The sequence below is a fragment of the Columba livia genome, chromosome 1, assembly GCF_036013475.1.
Source record: "Columba livia isolate bColLiv1 breed racing homer chromosome 1, bColLiv1.pat.W.v2, whole genome shotgun sequence".
Lineage (NCBI taxonomy): Eukaryota > Metazoa > Chordata > Aves > Columbiformes > Columbidae > Columba > Columba livia.
Genome location: NC_088602.1, coordinates 171,599,368 through 171,625,106, shown reverse-complemented (window position 1 = coordinate 171,625,106; position 25,739 = coordinate 171,599,368). Strand labels below are relative to the sequence as shown.

The 25,739-nt window shown below is 44.6% G+C and overlaps 1 protein-coding gene across 2 annotated transcripts; it reads right to left on the bottom strand.

The window, feature by feature from the left end:
- Positions 1 to 1,901: 1,901 nt before the first annotated feature.
- On the bottom strand, positions 1,902 to 23,891 carry RANGAP1 (Ran GTPase activating protein 1). 2 transcript variants are annotated; one of them, XM_065046413.1, is made up of 16 exons: positions 23,733 to 23,891; positions 21,335 to 21,472; positions 19,982 to 20,109; positions 19,018 to 19,077; positions 18,172 to 18,351; positions 16,788 to 16,922; positions 15,479 to 15,637; positions 15,179 to 15,292; positions 13,612 to 13,711; positions 12,796 to 12,880; positions 12,272 to 12,410; positions 11,663 to 11,776; positions 11,237 to 11,339; positions 9,311 to 9,399; positions 7,597 to 7,718; positions 1,902 to 3,354 (listed from the first exon to the last, which is right to left on the bottom strand). In XM_065046413.1, the coding sequence occupies exons 2-16, from the start codon at positions 21,444 to 21,446 to the stop codon at positions 3,285 to 3,287; spliced, it is 1,710 nt and encodes a 569-aa protein (XP_064902485.1). In that variant the 5' UTR covers positions 21,447 to 21,472; positions 23,733 to 23,891; the 3' UTR covers positions 1,902 to 3,284. The 2 variants fall into 2 exon arrangements, with proteins under 2 accessions (XP_064902485.1, XP_064902492.1); XM_065046420.1 differs by having other exon boundaries at positions 23,602 to 23,763.
- Positions 23,892 to 25,739: the final 1,848 nt, after the last annotated feature.

The window sequence follows — 25,739 nt, the reverse complement described above, 5'->3', positions numbered from 1 at the left end:
TCCCCACCACCCACTGCCACCCCCATGCCACCACTGAGCTGACCTGGCAGCCGCACCTCCTGCCCGCGCTGGGGGCCGGCTTCTTCCCAGAGCACTGCCCTCCCACTAAAGGGCAGCAAGGTGGAACAGCTCCAGCTGGGAGCTTTCAGGGCCCAGGGAAACCTTGACCACCTCCACTGGAACCACAACCTCCTCTGCCCCACCCCTGGCCACCCTTCAGCTGCAACCCCATACATCCACTGATGTGAAACCAGCCACCGCAGTCACCGTCACCACACCACAGTTCTGGCCATTGTCCAACTCGCCCTGCTCCCCCCTGCTCAGGCTCACCACCACCTCCCCAGCCAGGAGCCCCCACCCGTTCAGCCAACCCTGTGGGCACCAACACCTCCCTGGAAGGGGCTTGGGCTCTACTAAAGGACTATGGGGAGGGTAAAATGCGGTACCAGGTACCCAGGGCCACATCTGCCATTGCCCCAGCCTCCCCCCAGGCTTTGAGTTTGGTCATTTGCCCAGCAACAATCTCTCCAGCTTCAGCTTCTACTGGGGCTGCAGGGAGGCAGCCAGCCTTTGCTCTCTGATGGGACATGAAGGAATCACACCTGAACTTCCACATGGTGGGATCTAACGCGCATCTGCCAGGCCAGAGACTTTCGCTTTCCATTAAAGAAAATGTTTCTCCTTTGCCTGCAAGGGGCACAATTCCTGTCACTGCCACTCAGGGTTTCACTGCTCAGAGCTGCACCCAACGCTGCTCCATGCAGACCGAGCTCTGCACCACCACTGCCTCCCTGGACTAGTGAAGGTCAAATTAAAAATACTTCTGACAACGGTGGTGCTTTTGGGGCAAGATGGTTGCACAAGAGAGGCTGAAGCAGCACTGGAATGACCCCACGCTGCTCCAGGGCACAGTTGCTGCCTCTGGGAGCAACTTCTACTGGAAATCACAGTTAGCAATTCCCATCCTCTTTTTTCTTTTTTTTTAACCCCCTTATCCTGAGGCATAAGCCACTTTTAAGAGACTTCTGAGTCTGTGTCCTACCTAGAAGCAAATCTGTCTTCTCCAGAGACCCTCACATACCCCTTTTTCCTACAGATATCTAATCTTGACACTGAATAGCAGGACAATCCTGCAGGACAAGCCTTGCAGACTCCACTGCTGCAGGGATCAGCACCTCACACTTGTTCTACTATGGCTTGGCTACTCAGAGCTTCCCACATGGGATCTAACCATGACACGGCACACAGCTCTTTGTGCAGGCATCATCCCCCTGACCTCCACAGGCTCCATCAGCCAGCCTTGCACACATGACATGTTCCACCAGATCTGTTGCAGACGGCCTCCTGCAGAGGTTAACCCTTGGCTTGGTCTCTGCATCTCTCTTCTCCCTCATGTTCCTTTTTTCTATGACTCCTCTCTAGGGCAGAGAGGTGTGAAGAGCAGCAAGAGGCCAGGGAGCTCCAGGGAAAGCTATGCTGGTTCAAGGCTTACAGAAAACACAGGTTCTTTTATGTTTCAACTTTGTCCTCAAGCTTGTGGCAAAAACAAATCCGTTAAGTTTTGCAACAGAGAGGCGAAGGAACAGGATGGTGTGAAGGAGGCAGGGCACGGTCTGCAGTGATCGAAGCTCCTTCTGTAGGTGCAGGGACCTTCAGTTGCTTTTTACCAGTTTGGACACACAGGAATTCCAGCTTTAGTCACAGAATCTGGGAGAAAATGCACTTTGCTCTTAGTCTTAGGGCAACCTTTTCTAAATGAGGGGACACGGCTGTTACATGAGGGCCAGCAACTCCCTTGCCAGAGTAACAAGAGCCACACAAAACTTCTCCGTTTCACCAGTGGTTGCCTTGAACATGCACAGAACCTGCAGAAATTTAAGCAGAGAGTGCGTGCAAGTAGGTCTCGCACATTCTACACACTTTATTTCAATCCAGTACCCCAAGCCCCTTTTTTCTGCCCACATTGTGAGTTACCACCAGCTTCTCCTGCATTTTGGCCAAGCACATGCACCCCGCTGCCAGCTGCAGTACACGTTGCCTCTCACAACGAGGGGACAGCTCACTCCATTTCCTTGTCTTCTTCCAGGCACTGGCCCTATTTGTAGCACACCTCAATTGTAAAGTGGGGTAAAGGAGGATGAACAGTCTCCTCCCGCTGAAAACAGAGGGGAAGAACCACTTGCTAACTGAAGAGATGTGTTGATTCTCAGAGGCTTAAAAGATGAGGGAGCAGGACACCAGCCAGGAGTGGTAGAGGTAGGTGCCACAAATGTGTAGGCACATGGACAATCCTCCATCCAGAAATTTAGAGGCATCTGCTGCTAATCCTTCAGCACCAGAAAAAAAGCACAGCCCTACCCAAGAATGATCAGCAGAGCCCTAATTCTTCATGCTCTTATATGTGGTGAGCTTTGAAACATGTGAACAGTGCACAAAGTCCCAGTGTTTTGTCAAAGGGAGAAGAAAGGGAACATGTATTCCACAGGGACTTCATGGATTGTATTAATTTCCAAACCAAGCCTATTTAATTAGGAAGAGGGACAGGGAAAGGGCAGGAAGAGGGAACACAGGTGATGGCAAAAAAAAAAATTTACAGTAAAGATATGCTTGCTCCCTTAAGCAATAGCCACCAGGGTCAGCTACACTACACGAATATTCCAAGCCACAGCAGCAGGGGAGTAGTATATTTAAATAGGAACCAGCCACACACTGCCTTTGACACATGGACTTGAAAGAAAAAAGAAAGGGGAACACGCCTTGTCCCTCTGACCTGACAACAGCACAAGGGAGTGAAGCACTGCGCTGGCCTGGAGAAGCAGTGGCAGCAGCAAAGCCTCCCCTTGCACAATGCTGAATGGTACCAGGCAGGAGTCACAGTCCAATAAAACAAAATAAAATGCACAACAGCTTTGATCCTGATGAGAGAGCTTTTGGGCCCTGTATAAGTCTTGGCACACCCTTGCCAATGCGACTGAAGTGGAGGACTCTTCTTTTTAATTCATGCAGAGCTCAGAGCAGCGCTGACTCATTCCAGCGTAAGCACCTGCCCTGCAGACCAGGGAGTCATTCCATAAGGAATAGGGAAAAAAAAAAAAATCAGCAGGATTTGTCCAGGTTTATGAAAGCAGAAGGAAGGACAGATATCCTATAGGGAAACACAAAAAAAAAAAAAGGACAACATGTCTGTATGGGCTCTAGGATCTTCTCCCACCACGCAGCTCTGAGTTCTCTGCTGGTGACAGTCCTATGAGGAGGGAAGGGCACAGCAGCGCATCTCTTGTCTCTTACAGCTGGTGGAGGGTTTGTAAGAGCATGTGGCGAGCAAATGAACAGGAGTCAAGAGCACGGTTTGGTCTGTGGAAAGAGAAGAGATAGAATTAAAACACTAAATTTAAGCACTGCAAATAATTTTAATCCAATGTTTTCCACTGTTCTAAGAATAAAAATGATTATTATAACCTTACCTCTCTCCCATCCCACCACAGCAAAATAACCTTTAATAATTAATAGCAGTGAGGTCTACTCAATTTGGGAAAAAAGGGTGAGCTGAAATAAATATTAGAATACTTAGGTAGGAACAAGAAGTTTATCTCTGGATTTACAGCACATGGGCAATAGCTGCAGAGGTGGTTTGGTACCATGTCTGCTATGGTTTAACAGAAGCACATCCTGAAGAAAAGTCAACCCCTGTTATTCCCCCAAAAGCCATTCTCGGCACCGCACTGAATGTACAGGACACAATTCCAACTTGCAGTTTATCTTCAAAGTGAGGTACTTCAGTCATCATTTTTGGAAGACCCAGCCCTGTTTGCAGTGAGCAGGCTGATTCTGTCTAGGCAGCTCCCCATTTTTGGAAGCAGAGAGCCTGAACTGCTGATGTGGATCACAGCCAAGCTCCCTCAACCTCCACACCTAACACCAAGCTTTCTCTAACACTAAAAGCCTCTTTACTTGCTGTGGAGTTAACTGCCCGCCACTCTGTACTACAGGCTGTTGAAAGAGGCCAGTGATGTGATCCAAGCCAACAGCAAAGAGTAGAAAGAAAACAAACAACCCTTACAAAAAAAAACCACCACTACCCTCAGCAAGTCACAAGCACACAGGCACACATCCACATACTTTCAGCGTTTCCACCTAAAGAATTATGGAAGAGTACATGTGGATTTACAGCACCCTCTTGTGTTCAAAAAAAGAGAAAGTAAGGACTGACATTTGCAGAGCAAGATGGATGCTGCTTGCAGTCCGTATCCATAACCTTATTAGTTTTGAATTAACAACACGACCTACAACATCACAAATTGTCACAAAAGAAATGAGGAGAATGACTACTCCAGAAATAAGCTCCTTGTAGCAAAAGACAGCAGAGCTCTATCCTAGGCAGCTACAAGAACTTTACAGCTCTGAAAGTCCAAAGGAGCTAACTGCAATCCTAAAGGAAAAGTCTAAAAAACATCACAAAAGTGCACACCAGTTTGCTGCAAATTAAGGACTCCTGGGTTTCACAGAGTGGAGTCCATATGAGCTCTGCAGATTACTAGGTTAACCAGGTAAAGGTTTGATTTAAGGTTAGGAGGTGATTTTGTTCTTACTGAATTGCAAGGAAAGACAAGGGCTGTAGGTTAACCACGAAGCTGCTTTAACTGGACTTCGTGGTTCTTGACTACTGCGTTCACCTCTGGGACTCCCAGCATACAGACATGGACTTGTTGGTGCAAATCCAGGAGGACACGAAGATGATCAGAGGGCAGGAACAGCTCTCCTATGAGGACGGGCTAAGAGAGCTGAGGTTGTTTAGCCCCTGGAAGAGAAGGCTCTAGGGAGACCTTGTAGCAGCCTTCCAGTACCTAAAGGGGACCTACAAGAAAGCTCAAGGGGGACTTTTAACAAAGGTATGTGGTGATAAGACAAGGGGTAATGGCTTTAAACTGAAAGAGGGGAGATTTAGATGAGTTATAAGGAAGAAATTCTTCAGTATGAGGGCGGTGAGGCTGCCCAGAGAAGTTGTGGATGCCCCATCCCTGGTAGCATTCAAGGCCAGATGGGATGGGGTTTTGATCAACCTGGTCTAGTGCAAGATGTCCCTGCTCACAGCAGAGGGGTTGGAACGAAATGATATTTAAGCTCCCTTCCAACCCCAACCATTGTATAATTCTGTGATTCTTGAACTGCTCTTATTCTCTTCAGGCAACTGTAAAGGGTTTAACAGCTGTTCTCCTTGTTCCCTTCAGGAAAGTAATTTAAGAAATACATATATTTAGAAAACACAATGTATATTGCTTGTGTGTAGTGTTAACTACATCATACTGCACAGGACATAAGTTTCCCTATGATAATATCACATCTAGCAACAGAGAAAGAAGCTTCAGCTCCAAGAATGTCATGGCACCAGGGATACTGCAGGCTTGGCATTCGCAGCCTTACATAGCAAAGGCAGGGAGATCTGCCTTCCACTGTGGGATTCTTGGCTCTCACTCTCCTCTGAATGACCTCTCCCTTTTCAAAAGAGGCCTTCCCTTCTTCTTACCCTCTTCTACTTGTAGTGAAATGCTGGCTACGGATTCAATGGATTTTTTTTGTTGATGAATGCATTAAGACCATAATTTAACTCTCATTTTGCCACATACAGCATCACCTACAGATGAAAAACTTTTGTTGGTGTTTTGCAGGCCTGGAACCTGTCCGAGGCCTACATACACACACACACACAGGGAGAGGGGAACAAGTGTCTTTTGTGAGCTAGTTTGTTTAGAAAGACATGTCACATTGAGTTATGAGGCTACTCTAGGTACCGGAATCTGACATAAGCCATTAGAAGGGTCAAATGCATTGAACCGAAGTCTCCTTTTCCACATTCCCAGCTTTGAGTGATTTAAATCCTCTGTTTGGAGGGCTGGGGCTTATAGGGACTAAGTGGTACTTGTTTTGATCAAGCTGACTCTCTGCATAATTAGTGCCTGATGAAGAAGTAAGCCATCATTTCCTCCACCCTTTTAATTTAGGGCTGGTAGCAGCTCCTTATGCTGTACATATCTACCTGATCAACAATCAAGATGACAAGCAGTGTGGTACAGAGCAGAAATCCAGTGATCTGTCTGCACAACTTCACATGGCAAGTCCTGATACTTCTTGCTGTTCTGTTGGTACAACATATGGTCACTGGCTTGTAACTGCCTAATTCTAAGCCTGATCAAGCCAAAGAGAAGACACAGCAGACAAACAGTTCCACCACAAGGGCCTCTGGTTTAGCATTTACACACTTGTAAACAAGGTATCCATATAGTTTAATTTTCCAAAACTGACCTTAGCGTGGCTGCTTGCTTGACACATACCACCGCTGTGCATCAGCTTTGACAGCTTCAGCCATGCCAACACTTTGAAAAACTCTTCTCACCTGTCACAACTGGTCTGCTTCCAATCCCAGCAGAGCTAAGAAAAGACTGACCACCAATAGTTGACTGCATCACCATTACCCGTGTTTTGTACCAGCCACAAGTATCTGATGTCTCTGCCTTTCATCAGCAAGAGATCCTGAGCATCTGCATGTTCCCCACACCATGAAAATCAGGAAGGCTTAAGCCTCATTCTGGACCCCATTAAAAAGCTGCTCGAACCCTACAGGGCATCTGGTCCATGCTGAGTGAACCAGCCACTGAGCTCCAAATGGATTTCAGACCTCTGCTGGTTTTGCCTAAAGTGACAGTTTTGTACTGTTTTTTGTCTTGACTGTTGAAGAGTAGTATTTAATCCTCCCTCTCTCAAGGGAAGGCCTGTTTAAAATGTTTTTTCTAAGTCTCATCAGTGCTGATTTAATCCAGAAGAGATACAGCTTCCACAACTATTGCATTCACAGAATCACAGAATGTTAGGGATTGGAAGGGACCTCAAAAGATCATCTAGTCCGATCCCCCTGCAGGAGCAGAAACACCTAGATGAGGTTATACAGGAATTCACTATGCTTTGAGACATTAGAGAAACTAAAGCTGGTGGGAACAGGGTTGACTCTATACCTATATTAGAAGTAACAACATTAAATGGAAACAGGCAGTAGCAGCAGCTTCTTCACCACTTGTGCTCCAAATTCAGTTCTCAAAAAAAAAGTCACTGGCCTTGTTGCTGCCACGGTAGGAACAGTTTCATTGAGAAGAAATTCAGTCTCTGTGCTTTGCACTGTTTCTGGTCTGCTGGTGTTCAGTGTTACACAGCACTAAAAACTCAGGTAAAGCTCTGCTGACCCTCATACTCAGATAATTTGAAGGGTGCAGTTAGATCCAATGTACTCATAGTTGACTCAAGCACTGACATGTTTTCTTAAGTTCAAAACACCTCTTCTGTGACTGGCATTAAGAATCTCTGCTTCAGAGCCAGTTAGTTGCAAAGCCAGCTTTCCACCATTTATTCTTCAGGATCAACATTTTATTTTAAACCTTGCATACTGGAGTAAGCAAGATAAGAGTAGAGGCCCATTAAACTATTAATCCTTAATTTCAGAAGAGATATTTACTGGGCTTTAACAGAACAGCTTGCATGTAGCTATTAACCCTCAAACAGCTTCACCAGTTCCTGTGCAAAAGACTGTACGGCAAGTACAATACTCACTTTGTGATAAAAGCTGAGAGAACAGGAGCCAGGGATTTCGGGAAATAATCCTGCTGGACCATATGGTTCAAGGTCATAAGAATACCATAGAGGCTTGGGACAGCTTTGATTTTCTCTTCACTCTGAGAAAAGGACAAGAAGATGAAATCAGACATCAATCGTGATTTTATCTAATCCTCTACAGTTCACAGAGGCAATGAATTCTCTTGAATGAAGTGCTCCTAAACACTGTAGGAGAGAATGCTCCTCACTAGAATAAGTGCAGTGTTCCCCAACACAAAGGTAGCCAATTCCATACACTCCCAGCCCCAGGATCTCTAATGAGAGTAGCATCAAGGACATTCTAGTACTTATCAATTGACAGCAGTACTAATAGGGAAAGGGAAGTAACGAACTTGCAAGTGAAACAGCCGAATCTTCTCATAGGCCTTGTGTCAAAGTGTTTTCCTAAGGAATTCCACTAGACTTCAATTGATAAAGAATTCAGTTGCCTTAATTACATAATTTTTTTCCTGTATTATTCTGTAACTCATTTTTATACCATCTCCAGTTCTTCAGCAGGCTTACTGCAGAACTTCATCCAGTATTCCCAGAACTGGTCTCATCATTATGTACAAGATAAAGCTAAGTCATCTCCCTGTTTACATGATACGTAAGTTATTCTTGCTCCTACCATGATGCTAACCTACATGTTCCAACTCTTATATTGTTTTTATTCACTTCTCCACTGCCACTTCAACTAAAGCCCTTCATTTTGTAGACAGGATCTAGACCTGTGTTCCTAAGTGTATGACCTTGGATTTCATAGTGCAGAATGAGCCACCTCTGGTTCTGCTGACCTGTCTGAAAAGTAGGAAGCTCAGCATTAGTCCAATGAACACAGGGAAAGACTTAATTGAGATTGTATCCAAACATGTCAACAGCTGTCTGTACCCCAAGCTGGATATCACCAGAAGGAAATCCATAAAAATAATTAAGAGCAGGCTGCTATAACATAGATTATGGCTATTCTGTGGTTTAGAATTGTCTTGGTCCAAGTTTCCATTCTCAGCTTCTAGGTCTTGAGGCACTGGGAAACATTAACCCTTGTAGCACAAGTAGGCAAAGGTGCTTCTTGAATTTGCAGAAAGAACCTCTCTCCAGTCATGTCACTGAAAGTAAAGCTACAGGTATTCTAAAGCAATTCACAGGTTTCCTACTCAACCTCCATCTTTTCTTGCAAGAAAGTTCATGCCCTGTAACTACATATTTAACACTAGCATTTGGTGAAGATACTCCAAAGCATGAAGTTGAATACTACTGATCTGGCACGAGTAGTTGGATATATGTTTTCAAGCCATGCTGCTAAGAGTTGCCCTAAAGGACCACATTAACTAATAATATTGTAGGTTAGACTCCTGGACACAGCTTTTTATAGACACCATAGTGCAGTAGCAGCACTATTTCCTTCCCTGACCCTCCCCACCTTTAGGGCATGACTGAGAATACAGTGCACATTAAGCAGAAGAGGTACAAAGAGCTGACACCTCTGCCATCCTAGTGCAACCTTGCAATTTACAATTTCTGCTGGACCTGCAGACTTCCATTGTCCCTGGGCATCAGGCATGCACAGGCACCCAGCTGCTTCCATGGCAACATAATTACCCAAAACCCAGCCAGTCTGGTCTTCAACAGCCTAAACAGACCATAACTTAACTCTTTCCTGCTTCCTCACCTTAAGTAGTCCCATGTGGATCAAGAGGCTTGTGACAAATGCATCTGAATTAAATGTGGCAGAAGTGAAGGCTTTTCTCATCAAGGCATCTAAAAAAAAATAAATGCATCATATTAAACAATAAAGAAAGGGACTCTGTTACAGATTTTAAGATCAAGATTGATCATACAGGACCCCAGGGATTATCGGCTGTTACAGGAGTTTGGGGAGGTGCTAAGATTGCAGTTGTCTCTGCAGGGACCAAGTATAATCTCAAACACTGTGAAAGATAAAACCCAGTCCTTAAGTACAAGGCCTGATACAAAGGGGGAAAAAACCCCACAAACCAAACCAAACAACAAGAAAACCTCAACAAATCCCACAAAAAATCCCAACACAACAAAAAAACAAACCCCACAACAACAGAACAAAACCCCTTCCAAATTCCTACACTGCCAAGCTTCAGATGCAATTTCACTCAGTACTGTGCACCACAAAATGCCCTACTCAATACATGCTGTGTGCATATATATATATGATCAGATGAATTATATCAGCAAGAGTTAGAGCCTTGAAATTTTAAAGGCCAGCAAGAACTCACCTTTCATTTGAAACAAAAAACAATAAGAACACAATGAGAAAACTTGTTCAACTGTTTTCGGGGCTTCCATAGGGCCAGTATTCCACTGCAAGGTATAGGCAGATGAGTGCTTTAGCCTCTCATGTCTACAAGGTCAGCAAGGCACCAGTTTTGACCTCTGACTGTTCTGGTTTCCTGGAACAGGCAGAACCCACTAGAGTGGCTATAGAACAGTGTCAGACATTAACCAGGGACCTCATCATCAGGAGTGAAAGTAATTGCCATGTTCTACCTTGCCCTAAGAGGCAGGAGTAGTAAGGAACAGTTTTGGAGATAAATACATATGCAAGCACACTTCAGACAACAGGAATATCATATCCTGTGCTCCATTTTTCGTTGAGACAACTTGTAAGGGGCACGAGCAAAGGCCAGCACCAGCTCAATGAGATGTCAGCTGACTATTTTTGGCTGATTGGACCCATAACCAACTGGAGAGAACTATTACCTTACTGTTTTACAGACAACAGCTAACACAATTTCACCATGTCTATGTATCGCAAACTAAGAAATTCTAAGCTAGGGAAACGCACATTTGTTTACAGTAAATCACTCTAAGTGGTCTTAAAAATAATTGATCCTGTTCTTTTGCACAATATTGATAGGCAGCTCATATATGGGAGAGCTGTACGACTGAAGGATTTGAAAAAGATCAAAGCCAGTGGTCAGATGTCTAAGAGTGCTTGGGAATTCCTGTTTCTGAGTGAGAACATGAAGGGATACTATTAGTCCACACAAAAATCAGACATAATACAAATCACTGCTCCACAAGATACAGTGAGAACAGTCCCTTGACTGTACATTAGCCTCTGTGTCTTGTCCTGTGTTGCAAATCTCTGCTTCCTGAAGAAATTAAAGATGTTGATAGGTTGATAGGAAGGAACATTAAGAGGTCTCTTTTTTTTTTTATACTCTCTTAATACTACACTGGAGAGGCAACTTCCTGCAAAATACTTTTTAAATAAACAACCTTGAAAAACTAACAGATCTTGGAGCACAGAACTACTGGCTACTGACAGCCCAGCATGAAGGAGATGCAGGTAAGGGCAGCACAGGTCCACCAAGACTGCAACTACAAGAGACATTCATTATCAAGCTTTGGAAGCACAAGATATGCTCAGTTCAGAATTAATCTCTACTTTCACTCTGCTCAACAGCACAGCACAGCTTGGTACTTTGTTATCTACGTTTTCCTGCTGCCAGGGATGAAACAGTCCAGTGGCCTGGCCCACACGGGCCTTTCCTGCATCGCAGTGGGGTCCCTAACATGGAAACAGGTCACACCATGAAGTGAAAAAAGGCCCAGTCACCTGTTGTTTCCTGCACTGCTGTTTTCACTGGGGCTTCATCTTTGAAGACTGAGGATATCCTTAGGAGAGCTGTAACTACTTTCTCTACGTCAGATGTATCTGTCTGAAAGAGAAGGGAAAAAAAAAAAAAGGGCCTTTAAGTTCACTGTGCATCAGCTTCAGAAGATTGGTCTCTACTAGGGCAGTGACAAGAATTACAGCCTCCTGCTGACTGACATCAGTTCTGTCTTAGAGTGTTGCTTGTGCCTTGTGATGTAAGTTCCGGTGGCAGTATTAAGCATTAACTGAATCTTCTACTTCCACAAGGTTCCTCAGGATCACTGAGGAGAAGATGCAAGTCTAGGTCTCAAGAGAGCAAGTTATCACCTCTGGGGATTAAACGATTCTGAGAGAGAATCAAGCAGAGAAGAGCACTGGCTCACCTACCTGCTGAGCTATCAGCACAGAGCACTTTGGTCCTAGCCGCAGCAGCTTCTCCGGGGATGGGAAAGCAAGGAACGTGGCAACATCCACTGGAGGAGATGGCACTGGAGTTGAATCCTGAAACAGGCAAAATCCATCTCAAGTTTACTCTTGGAAGTAAATAAATTGGTTCAGCAGCAAACGTACATAGGACAGGTCAGGACAGAGGTGCATCAAGTCAGGATTTGTTCTATTTGCAAACTATTTGAGGCTGGAATGAGCTCAGAGTTGAAATAGCCAGAACATGCTAGCACGACTGCATGACACTGCATATACAAGGTTCCCATCATTTTCTGGAGATGGGAAGACTTCTTCTGCCTGTGTTTGTTAAAATCGCCCCTCAGCCTCTCCCTCCATGTATGCGTTCACATGCACATTTCAACAACACAGGTTTCCAAGTCATCAATTTTCTTTGTTTCCTGCATGTTTTGTCCCTGACTGTTACTACAGTGCCAGCCCACCCAGGAATGTGAACTCCTGCCAGCGCTCCAAGTTCAGACTCACTCCCGATCTCATTTCCTCCTTCACTCTCCTTGAGTTGAGGAAACAGAAATGCACTGGAACCAAGCTTACCTGAGATTCAATTATCTTCTTAGGAGTCAGTGACTCCTCTTCTCCCTGTTCTCTCTCCTTCAGTTGTTGCTGGTCCTCCTCCTCTTCATCTTCATCCTCCTCTTCTTCATCATCCTCCTCCTCCTCCCCTTCATCATCACTAAGATGTGAGAGTTACATTAATTACACAATTCCCGCACATTTGAATTCAAACCTTTTTTCAAGAACAAAAAAGCAGTCTCCCTTCAAGCCTTACTGCAAGAAGTACATCTCCAGCTACAACAGGTTAAGAGGACACTCAGGCTTCAGTCACCCAGTTGACAATGGCAAGCGAAGAGTGAGAAACACAATAAATGACTAACACTAATAAATCCATCCATAAAAACAAGACACATGGCTCATCCTGCTTATTGAATCCCGTCATGGTAACCCACACTCAGACCAACACCCATCTGTGACATTACAGTTCTTATTTTCAAACAGGCAAATGCAAGTCTTCATGAAAATCGCCAGATTTCTGATTTAAGCTCTAGTAGCCTGCCTACCTCAAAGATCCCAGCACAGCTGCCATATTGAAGCCTTCAAGGATCTCCTGGAGTTGCTCACATCCCTCTTCTCCCAGACAGTTACCTAAGTTGATGGGGGAAAGAGAACAGACTTAACAGAAGCACACGAGTTTGTTCTTGAGGATTTTGCTACAGATTCTTATATATCTCTTCTGAAACTGAACAGTTATCAGTCATTTATAGACAACACCTCAGAGGCAACAATGCAGACTTGTTATCAGAATTAAACAGTTGCTAAACAAATTTCAGCAGTATTACACAATGGCTGGAGACAAAACCCCCTAATTTTTCAGAGTGTCTTCAAGAGACCTCCTTTTACTTCTATAAACAGCTCTTGTTCTCAGCAATTCTAAAACAAAGACACACAGCACAGTACCACTGAAATGCAGTGACCCAGGATATGAACAGAAAAAGCCAACACTGGTCAAAGTTCTCCCACTCTTCTGCAGAGATGCACACAGAGGTTTTTGTTTGCAAGTATGAGATATCTGAGATCACAATGAACAATTTAAAAAGTTTTACTGAAAACAAGTATGGGTATCAGTTTAATCTTTCCATCTTACAAGATATACTGAAACTGCTTAACTTTAACAATTAACTGAGTTCATGGCTTCAGAAAACTTTCAGACCTATCTGCTTCCTGTCCCGAGGTTATCCAAGTTCAGCTTCTCTCATAGTACCATTTTTAAACACTGACAATTGCAAGACTAGAATATGCGATACTGTCAACATTCTTCCTACGGATTTCTTGTTGGGATCAGACTAGACATACTTTGATCTAGCAAACTTACATACCATTGAGATCCAACTTCTCCAACTCTGCCTTATCTTCAATAGCTTCAGCAACTGTCAGAGCAGCATCTCGTTTGATCTCACAGAAAGACAAATTCAGTTCCTAAGAAGCAGAAGAACATTTGTTTGCAGAATTCCTATTAACATCTATCACCCCCATAAGCTTTATGTGCTCGCAAGTGTTCTGGAAAGACTCTCATCTGAACAGACTCTTAGCAGAAAAAAACCATTGACACACATTCCTACCTCATATACCTAAAAGGGGCATTTTGAAACATATTATCGTTAAGAGCAGCACTACTGAAGGTAACCACTTTGCTAAAATAGCCACAGAGACCAGACCATTCTGACTGTTCGCCTAAAAGGCAGCAGACATTTTAATCCTTATCAACCAGCTGACTTCACTTATTCAAGGGCCACAGGAGCATTCCAGAATTCACACACCAGTGTTACAGAAGAAGGGTAGCTACTGTATTAAACAGACTGCACACATTTGCTTTTGAACCGTAAGGTTGCAAGCTAAGGCCTTCAAAAGACCAACTATAAGTGGTATTAACACTTCTGAAAAACACAGCCAGCAGAGAAACAGTGTGGACAAACTAGGAAGAGTAAGTTACTCAACAGCCAGACACCATCCTCCACCAATCCATGGTGTGTTCAATCAATCCTTTCCTGAGAAGAGGTTTAATATTAACAGCAAAAGGGAAGCAGTCCTTGAACAGAAAGAATCAGCTAGGATTGCTTCATGTCACCCTCCCTTAACCACTTCTGCTCTAGAAAAAAAGGATTTAACTTCTGGCTGTTCATCCCAATACCCCCATTAGAATTCTTACTTAAGTTTTCCTGAGAGATTCAGAAGAACCAGCAGAAGCCTGAGCAAGGGATCTCATACCACAAAGTACTTACTTCTTTCTGTACCAGGTTCATATACATACATAAAAGTACTCAGATTAATTTTTGTTCTTGTAAGATTGCAAAATTAGGAATTAGTGTTCAGCATCTGTCTTGGTGCAGCTGTGACCCATGGCAGGTGTTTCGAGAGATCCTAGTTTACTTACATTACTGACTGGACTTAGGCCTGTCTAGAATGTTGTCAAATGCAAGTCCTGTGCAAACACTAATGCAGGATGCTGTGGTATTGCCAAAAAACTAAAAATACTTGGACCTTTGATACATGCCCTAACAAAGAAAAAGCATGAACTGTATGAACTCTGAAATGCTGAAGAAATTACAAGCTGTTCAGAAAGAGGAATGTCTCAGTCCCTGCTCAAGACCCTCTGAGCGGTTCGAAAAGCAGGTACTTTCATTATCAGATTTATTGACTAGCACTTGCTGAGTTGAACCAACAGCTTCAAATACATCAAGCAGAGTCGTGGATCACTGATACACTATGGCGACGCCACTGATGTACAATGCATCTTATTGCTTTCAAGTTGTGAGCACAGAGTCTGCACTGAAGTTAAACCCACTTTAAAATAACCAGTAGTAGTAGGAGAATGGACAGAGAAACAGGAAAGGGGAAACTAGGCATTTTCACGAGATTTAAAGCTGAACAGCAAGAAGACTGTACCTTTAATTTATGAAGCCCTTCTTTAACAGCATCAGCAATAGCAACAGCGCCCTTTGAACGCACCAGGCAGTCTCCAAAGTTGATCACTTCAACCTGCCGAAGCGCCTTCAGAGTCTGCAAGACAGCACAAATTTAAAAGTACAGACATGAAAGTAAATGAACATCCTATCACTCCTGGAAGGTCATCTTTCCCACTGCAGCGTGGCACGTGGCTCTAACCCAGAGGTGCTAGTGCTAACTATATTTGAAGAGACTGGAAGGCAGAAAACAAACCCAAAGCAACTGCTTAGAACAACTCACCTCTGCCATGGCCACAGCTCCTTTCTCTGTGAAGGTGTTGTCATTCAAGTTTATGACCTTAAGCAGTGGGTTGATTGCAAAGGCTTGGGCCAGTGCTGTGATGCCAGGATGGTTAATTCCGTTCTGTGGCATATGGACCTCTTCTAGAGTCCCAATGATCTGGGAAAGGATGCAGATAAAAAGCTGTTAGGAGACATTCTTCAACCGAAGAACATAGTGCTTCCTTAAAAAAAACCCAACATTTTCATTCAACTCAAAACTCCTTTAGTTCTTCTACATAGAATTATTTAACAGCAATTATGTCACAAATCTAAGTGAAACTGCATGGTCGTGGAAAGTGCCAGATTAACACAAGGCCCTGATTCTAAGAGTCACAAGTAGCATCCTCCTATAGTGCCTGCCCTAGATACCTTAAAACAAGAGCTCTTCACCTGTGGTTCAACAACATTGAAACAGATCAAGCAACATCACTGAATATGGTATTTTTCTAATTAAGATCTACACTTCTCCCTGACTGCAGGAGCAAACGTGTAAGAAAATGAGTATGAGCACTGTTTATGGCCTAAACAGTATGTCACAAAACACTAATTAATCCCATTTTGGTAGCGCCATTCAGTCTGAATTCCTCATGAATCGCTTTTTTATGTGCCTCTCTAATATTTAAGAAGTCTTATTTTTGCCCTGATTACTGGTCAGTCAAAATCACATTCAGACAGCTCTTTACAAAAAGAACAACCTATAACTTGCAATATAATTGTAAATATACCTGAAAAAATCTATTATAATTCAGAAGTCACTTTCAGCAGCAATGGAGGAAAGAACAGGGCATTAGATGGCCCAACCGCAATGAATTTTCTTCCTCCAACAAATGTGCAAGTTGGCCAGTGACAGCTAGAGAAAGCTAGGCAGCATTTAGAGCCCTCAGAGGATGATCCTAGTGAAAATACTAGGTTGCTTTTACCAGATGACTGAACAAAGCTGGTACACCTACCCCAGTGCCAGATAACATCCATGCACACAGAGGACTATTACATTACTCAGGAGATGCCTATTTCTCCCTCAGGTAAATCTTTACACAGCCACTAGTTAAGCGCTTGTAAATTTAGGTCACAGAAACATTCAGTCATAAATTCCAATTGCACTTGTTGAAGCCTCCAGCTTCAGCAGTAAACAACATTGAGACTTCAGCAAACCAACAACCAGCCACTTCCTCCAAGCCCAGATAAGCTCTATGTGCATTATCTTTAACATTAGCACTTAGGCACGCCTTGCTCCATTTGCTGCCAAGAAGCTCTGGTTTGGTACTTACCCCAAAGGCTTCAGCCAGGGCAGTGGCACCATCATTCTCCAGACGGTTTCTGCCAGCCACAAATATTTTCAAGGCAAGAGGCTTGCCCTGAGCACTTGATTTCCTGTGACACTCTTTCAGAGCAGCTGCCAATATCTAGAGATAAAAGAAGCAGTTTATACTACCCCAGCATCTCATTCTGAAGGAATCCAGATGTGGTTTGTATATCCAGCTCTCAAGAAATACTTCAGTGACCACCGAAATGTACCTGTTTCTATAGCAGGGTATACAATAAATCTGTCTGTAACTACAGCACTTGCACATTACAGCCTTAGGCAAGAAGTCACAATTTTGCAACACTAGAACACATTGACAACAGTAAGAACATTTCATTCTTTAACAGACAAACATATAGGGTCTTAGTAATAACAAGTTAGTCCCGTTTTTTTCCTTCATCCAACAGGCATCCCTCCAGTGCTATGCTTGGCAACACTGTTCTCTCAAATGCAAGACTACTAGCTCTCTTGACATGGAATCTAATGTTTAGGATAGAACTGTTTTCCTATCCTAGAGAAACAGATGAGCTTTTCATACTCCAGAAATTCATCCATGAAAACATGTAGAGCGAAGGTATCTTGAGATTAGAGAAATGGGCCAACAAGAATCTCACTACGTTTAAAGGAAAATACAAAGTCCTGTGCACAGGGAGGAATACGCCCATATACCAGTGCAAGCTGAGGGTCAGCTGGGGGCAAAATAGATTGGCAGAGAAGAACTTGGGAATCCTGGGGGTCGAGAAGCTGGCTATGAGCTAGTGATATGCAGGAAAGTCTGCTGGGCTGCCTTGGGAAAAGCATTGTCAAGGGAAGTGACCCTTCTCTCAGACCTGTGAAATGCATCTGAGTACTGTGTCCAGTTCCAGGCTCCTACATGGACATACTGGGATGAGTCCAGCAAAGGATGATTAAGGAATTGGAGAATTTTATGTACTGGGAAAGTACTGAGAGCTGGAGAAGAGAAGGCTCTAGGGGAAATCTTACCCATGTGTAAGAACTGCCAGAACAAAAGGAGAGGGGGAAGAAAGTGGTGTCAAGAAGGCAGAGGCAGACACAAATGCACACAAACCAATGCAGAGAAAGTTCCATTAAAACACAAAAAAAACTTTTTATTGTGAAGGTTGTTAAAGACTATCCAGAAAGCCTGTGAAATCTCCATCCTTCAAGATATTCAAAACCTGACTAAACACAGCTGTGAACAACCAGGTCTGGTTGCCTTGAGCAGAGGAGTTGTACTATATGACCACCCAAGATTCCGTCCAACCTCAGCCACTCTGTGATTATGTGCAGGGCAGTCTGAAGCCACGTCCTGGCTCTGACATCATTCCCAAAAAGTAGACAACCCTTACCTTGCCACCACCAATGCCCATGCCACAGTTATTGAGCTTGAGTTCCTGTAGGGTGTAGCATGCAGGGCTCTTCAGCAGTGCCTCAAAGCCACGAACACCGTCTGGCCCAAAGGCGTTGTCACTCAGGTCCAGCTCCACCAGTTGGGCTCCAGCAGTGATGAGTGCATCCCCCAAAGAGATCTGTAAGAAAACAGATGGCAGTGGGTGGGAGGGAGTGGATTGACTTCTAGTGACAGCATCACTGCAGTGGCTGGGTATGACAGTGATGCTGCAAAAAATTTCCACTTTCAAGACATTCAGAAAAGCTGCACAGGAAAATAAAACTTTACAGCTAAAGCCAGAGAACAAGTGCAAATTAAGCTAAAGATAACCACAAAGCCACTACCAAGAAGTTATTCCATCTCTTTAGGTCAAATACACATTTTTCAAAGCAAGTTTCCCCCTCTACACTGCTAAAATAAGTATTATTTTCATGCTGTTGAGTTTATCATGTTCTTGCTCCACAGGACTCAAGGAGGCAGGGACCTCTGTAATGCTCCTGGAATAGATGGCCATATGCTCCTATTTAGAAAGCTTAGTTTCCATTCTATCCATCAGATCACGAGGGTGTTTTCCCCAGTGATGAGTTTCTTCACTACTATGGACTGGCATTTGGCCTTTTATCAACTTTTCTCCACCTCATACAGAAGGAGCGAAAAAGAATCACTCACATATTCTGAGACACTTAAGCATTAATGGCATAGAGAAAGATCAGGTCTGTGCTAAAAAACATACTCCCACAAAAAGCGTTACAGATGAGAAAACAAGTTATATTAGTCAGAAGTCTCAGATCTAGTTTTTACTTACCAAAGCAGGAGGGATCTCCGACCTCAGTCTTCCTGTGAACATGTCACTCCAATGACACCTCTAAAATAAGAAACATACAGATAGAAACCATTAAAAATATTTAAGACAACAAAGTTGTACAGAAGTTTACACACACAAGCTGCATTACATCACTGGGGACAGGTTAATACTGTCTGCCTTCCTTTGGGCTTGTCATTTGATTGTACTAAAGAGCTAGGAGAACTAATGCTGCAATCACCTCACTTACAAGGACATAAAGCCACTGAAATGCACAGGGTAAATAACACTAAAAGAACCCTTGCTTGCATTCAAGCTGGAATTCATTTCTGCTGAGAAAATTACAGGAAAAAGCAGCATGAAACTGAAAGGTACATTAGGAATGCAGATTTTACTAAAGTATGGAGCTCAACAATCTGAACTTGCTTGGAAAGCCACACTTAGGTGATTAACGTGAATCTACGTTTCATACTCATCTCCTGCAACAGACTGTGCCTCTAGCAGCACAGCATCCTTCTAACATTAGGCTACAACAGTAGTAGGGAAACAGCCCGGACATTGAAAAAATCCCTGGTACACATTCTCTTCATGATTTCTTCCCTATCCAGGCATTCTCTGATGTCTCATTCTTCAGAAGATCTCATCCTTCTCCAGAAGGTATGACCCATTTTCCATTAGTACTTAAGTTGTTTTGCCGCAGTTCTTCATTTACAGATGCTACCTCTGCAGACAGGCTCTTCCTTGCAGAGCTTCCCAGCTTAAAGACTGGAAGCCTCCTGAACAGGAACAGTTAGGAATGCAGAAAGTGTTCCCATTATCCTAAAGTCCCCAAGTTCTGCCATTTTCATATGGTTGTTCTTTCCACCAAGCTAACTCAAAGCACACTTCCGCAGGAGGAGCATAGGAAGGCTTTCAGTATTTCTACATTACTTTTTCCCCTTCACATCCACCCACTTGAGCATCTCACCTTGAGCTCTGATTTCTTCTCCAAAGCTTTGGCAATGACTTTTGCTGCCTCCACACCCACTGTGTTGCCTTCCAGGCGCAATGCTTCCAGGCCATCAAATTCCTCTATTTGTTTGATCACTTCTTCAGCTGCAAAAAGCAAATAGTCTAGTTGGCCTTTTAACTGTCATCTCGGATACCACAATAACACTCTGATGCAGCAGCACTTGCTCAACTCCACCCTTAGCGAAAACAGCTCAATTACATTATTTGAAAGAATCCTGAAACAGCAGTGAGAACAGAGCTAAAGTGTCAGGTCACTAGAGAGAACGTTCTCCATTCCTTACCCTGCCTTCTCAGAATTTATTTCTAGTTCTGTTTTCCAATAGCCATCCCCCTATTTGCAAAAGTAGGTTTCCTTACTTCCTAAATGAGAATCCTTTGTCATTCCTCACATGGTTTAGGAGATAGAGTGTATGTGCAAAAGGTGCAAGGACTAAGCTAAAAGTTGATGGGAATTGTGCCATATCAACGGGAAGAATTTCCCACTGACTGGCAAAAGCAGATGCCTGTTTAGCAAACATGCCAGGGTGGAACAGTTTAGAGAAATCTTACACAAGACACGGGAGCAGGCTGCAGACTCTCTCCTGTCAATGGGCACTTGTTATCATTCCCAAGCTCCAAAGCCTTTCATTATAGTTCAGTGGCTTTGCACTACTAAAATGACATATAAAAAAGTATCACCTTTGGAATCAGTAAAAAAGTTACATAATATAGCAAACAACCTCTCATGCTGTTCCTTGGTGTGGCACAAGTGTTGCTCTAAATACATACATGTTCTCCAGATATTTACATTAGCAGCCACCACAAGACATTTTTATTTGGAAAACACACATACACCAGCAAGAGAGATATTCCAGAAAAAAAATAAGAGTCTAACAAATTGGTCAGAATTTGGGAAGAAACTAGACTATTGCAGCAGACTAACATACCAGCCCATTCATCTGCGCAAGTCTTTGAAGCACCTACTTGTTCCAAGAGCTGCTATCCACTTGCTTACTGTTTCTAAAAGGAGTGCTGACTTCTAATGCACAGAGAGTGTCAAAAGCACTTGGAGAGAACACTAAGAAAACAAGAATTACACACCAGGGAGCCAAACCCCAATTCTGCCAGCTGTAGCACTGCCAGGGCATCAGGTCAAGGCAGGGTACAGGGGAAAGAAATGTCTCTGTCAAAAGCAGCTGTAGATGAATGATCCTCACATCATAGCTAACATTATGACAACTTGCCCATGCAGGATTAGCAGGAGGTTTACTAACAAGACTTTAGAATTTCAAGGAGACACTTGCAAAACACAAGGGTATTTTTTTCTTACCATCTTCAGCTGTATTGAGCTTAAGGCTCTGGCCTTTGAAGCTCAACTGTCCACCGCCCACTTTAGTTTTGGCAAGTGACTCTGCAAGCTTAGTGATGTCTTCTGATGCCATTTTTCTGCTTGTCCAAGTGTTAAGCCCTGTTGATTAAAATAAATTGTCAACATAAAAAAAGCAAGCTATAATACAAACTGTATGAATAATCATATTTATTTGATCCTAATGTGTTTTTGTTCCTGAAATATTGAATTGTCTAATTGAGTTTTCAGTGTCATTAGCATTTTCCCCATGGCTCACTTATGACAGCCTGGCCAGATTAACATTCCAAAACCCACCAGTCAGTGTTGATTCTTTCAATGCTGACAAGACTTGGGTTTTGATGGAGTTGTTACACTTCATAAATAACCAGTACCTAAACCATGGATTAAGGCCACATTAAAATGCTACTCTCTGCACAACACTTTTATAGATAAAATGTAACAGTTCTCTCTCCCCAAGCCCCATCCTTTAATTATACATGCTGCACATTTCCCCTCTTCTATGAAGGAAGCTAGAATGAACACAACTGTTTTTCCTTTTCAGTGATATCCCCACTAGTGCCATTGTCAGCATAGTTCTAGAACCACCGCGTTGCTGAAAACATCATGTGTGTTGCACACAAAGCTCTCTCAGATTTGTGAGAGTCTCTTTACTTTCGGATGTCCCACACAGATTCATCACACACATTAAACAGGATGATCTTACACTGACAAAGCGTTAGTGAACATTTTGTCTTGAGGCACAAAACTGAATCTAGCCATGCCTAATAGCATATGCATTCCATTATTTAACGAATGTCAGTCACTGTGTGAAGTGACCGGCCTCTATTCATTCAGCAGGATAAACGGAGCATGTTTCTTATCCCAGCACCTCCGCTGGGATAAAAGACTACACAACTAGTGCTTAGAAGCAACCTACTTATAAAACAGACTTCTGGTGTCAGAAGGGCTGAAGGTCCATTCCTACAACAGAAATCTGGTTCTCATCTATTCTTATCTGACTCAGAAGTGGCCCCACACTCTTGCAGATCTTTGAGTTCAATAGCACTGGTTTTAAAACACCCTCTAAACAAAAGTTGTTCATACATCCTTTCTTCCTGCTACCTAGCTGTGAAGTATTTGCCCCCAGCTTCCCCAGAGTACAGCTTCTCTTCTGCTTTCATTAACTTTAGTATTGCTTTTGGATGGGATGTGTGGGGGGTGGATCTCTAAGGCTGATCAACATCACTTTTCTCGGATGACTGTCCTCTCAAGTAGGTGCTGCCAGTAGAAAGATGCTCATGTAACTTACTCCACTCCTACCAAGCCACACAGGCATGAAACTGATGGACATTCCCAGCCTCTGCCAATCCAACACCAAGAAGGAAGGAAGAGAGGACAACCTCCAACCCATGAAGGCTTTACCAGACAGAAACAAAAGTGAGGGACCAAAGAAGTCAGTCTGTTCACCTAGTTCAATTATTAACCTTACTTTTAAATACCTCATAACCCTACTGTTTAAAAAAAATTAGTTCTGTTCTGCTATAACACCCTTCTATACTCTGGAGGTGTACTCCCTCCTTTTGCTTCTCTTTGCCTTAAATCACCTTTCACTTTCTTCACCCTACAGACAGACTGCTTCCTAATTGCAACTCGAAAATTCGTCATCACATCCTGAAGCATGTTTTATTCCAAACATGTCAGCCACACCCAGTTGTCAACCTACCAGAGAACTGCTAGCTCTTCTGCAGGAAAAGCTTAAAAAAAATTCGAAGAGATAGTACACTCGGCAAATAAACATAAGATCTGGAAGTGTCTGAAGAGACGTTTCCCCATTATTTAAAGACTGTACGAAGCTGTACGCTTCCTGATGGTCAAAAAAGTTCGTTCAGGCGAGTGCTTTATTCACAGCAGTCTGCCCACAGCAGCAGCCAGCGCACCGGCACCCCTCAGGAGCAGCCTGCTCTGCCCTCCCGGCAACAGAGGGAGGGCCGGGCTCCCGGGAGCGCCGGGCGACAGCCAGTCCTCCCGGTGCACCTCGCCCCGCGGACCGGCTCAGTGCTCCGCTCTTCCCCCGAGGAAGCCGCCGAGCACCGTCAGCGTCGCCACCCGCTCTCCGCAGCGGCCCCGCCACCCGCCCTCCCGGCCCGGTCCCACGTAACGGGCCCCGGGAGCCGCCGCCGTTGCCCCTTCCCGCCCCGGGCGCACGCGGAGAGCGGGGTCTCCCGCGGCCACGCGCGCGTGACCCGCACCTCAGCGCGAGAGAGGCGTGCGTGGGAGCGCCGCGAGGCGACCCCTTCCTGCCCGCCCGCGCGAGGAGCCGGGGCGGCGGCAGGGGCTGGGGCGGGATCGCCTCTCCTCACGCACACCCCCCGCCCCTCACCTCTCCGCCGCGGGGGATCCGGCGCCGCCGGGTGCGGGTGGAGGCGATCGAGTGGCGCCGGCCCGAGCCCCCACGCCGCCGCCGGAGATGATGGGGGAGGGGCGGGCGGGGGAGGCGGAGGATTTGAAAGCCGGCAGTTTTACTTTCCGCCCCGGGATTGGCTGCGCGGCGTGACGTCACAGGGGCGGCCCCCCGCCGCCCCGCGCCGGGTGCTGACGGCAGGCCTGCCGCAGGCGGTCACGTGTGCGGGGCTGCGGGGCCCTCGCGGCTGCCGCGGGGCACGCCGGGAGTTGTAGTCCTGCGGGGAGAGTACCCGGCGTGCCCCGCGCGGAGGCGGCCTGGGCTGGGGCCTTAGGCCTGGGATGGGCCCGGCCCACCCGTGTCCCGACACCGGCCCGTGTCCCTCCCCTCCGCCACCTCCGCTCCTGTCTCTCCGCAGCGCCGCCTCCGGGGCCCAGCAGCCCTGCCGCTGGTCTCAGGGGCTGTGTGGATCGGCGCTGTGCGCCTGAGGCCCTTTCACAACAGGCCTTCTTCTCAAGGAAGAGAATATGTCACTGGAGGAGCTCCACGTTGCTCTGCGGGCCTCCCGTGTACCCACAGATAGGACACGAGTCACCTTTCTGTGTGACCTGTCATTTAGATAATGTCTCTGCAGATGTCACCTTTGTACGTCAAATGTTTCTGCCACAGAAAGTGTTTCATCCAGGAGCGCGCAGTCATTTCTACTTCAGAGGGCAAAACGCATCAGTTTACTTGACAGCTTCTTGTATACATTGTATGTGACATTTTCTTGAGTACAGAAATAAAAGTACATCTGCTGGGACAAGGTGAGCTGTGCGTAAACCTGCTTGCAACTGCAGTGTGTTTGCACAGGTCATCTCAACCCAACCCTTCTCTCTGAGTTGCAACCTACGGGCACTGACAGGTGCCATTTCAGCTGGCAGCCACAGATACCTGGTGAGATCAGTGTTTTAGTGGGTAATGGCTGGATTTATTCTGCTATTGGATCCAAAAACATTATAAGAGGCATTTTTCATTCTCTCACAATTGTCCCAAGTGTTGTTATAAGTAACAGTATGAAATGCTTATATGGACCCAAGAAAATAACGTCAATAATTGGCAATGCTGAGTGACCTGGGAGACTGCACGGAGGTTGAAGGGCGTGGTAGCCCTTCTTCCTTCTGGGGGAATGCAGAAAGCAATTGTGTTTCTTTATGGAGCATGACTGCTGAAAGAAAAAAAAGCCGTAACTGGTACAGCAACCAGATAGAAACGTTGAGCGAAATTTAACTATCATAAGTAATAAGAGGAGTTTCTCTTGCAACTGAAGAAAATTACGAAGCTGAGGCACTGCCTAGACAACAGTTGTATGTGAGAAGCATAAAGATGCCAAAAAACTCAGAGCAGATGAGGAAATAAATTAGTGTGATCTCGGGGAGCTTGAACTTGGAAAATATAAGGAAGAAATTCGACACTTTTTATTAGTTCCTCACAATCTTTAGCAATAAACAGGATCATATCAAATACATCTGATTGCCTTCTCTGTTTTTCTCATAAACATTGGCTAATTACCTGGGCCACAGGGGTGAGAATAGTCTTCAATTGTGGATGTAGCTATAGGGGAATGAAATTACACCGCACCGTTGTAGCATAGATGCATAGATTCATTCTTCCTAAAAGAATAGCTTTATAAATCAAAGTAATTTTTATGACACTGTAACTAGTTTGTAGCAGGGATTGGCAGCATTTTGACTCTGCTGACTAGCTGCACACAAGACCTAGGCAACCATGCTTGCAAACCGTGAAAACTTCATGTTAACCACTGAGGAAAAACATTGTTTCATGAGAGGAGCGGTACCTGCTGGACCATGACCTTGCCCAACACCTCTTGGTCTTCAGGCAAAGGAGTTTGGCTGGAGGGAAGTATAATGTGATGTTCAGTGGGGAATTTCAGTCTTGAAAATAAATGTTATTGAATTAAAAAATAGTGCTTATTCCAGCATAACT

Bases quoted from the DNA above. Each gene is read 5' to 3' on its own strand.
- RANGAP1 (XM_065046413.1), bottom strand. From the start codon at position 21,446: ATGGCATCAGAAGACATCACTAAGCTTGCAGAGTCACTTGCCAAAACT. The intron at 20,110-21,334 runs GTAAGAAAAAAA...TGCTTTTTGCAG, and splicing joins GCTCAATACAGCTGAAGATG to CTGAAGAAGTGATCAAACAA. The intron at 15,638-16,787 runs GTAAGTACCAAA...ATCCTTTCCCAG, and splicing joins CCCTGGCTGAAGCCTTTGGG to ATCATTGGGACTCTAGAAGA.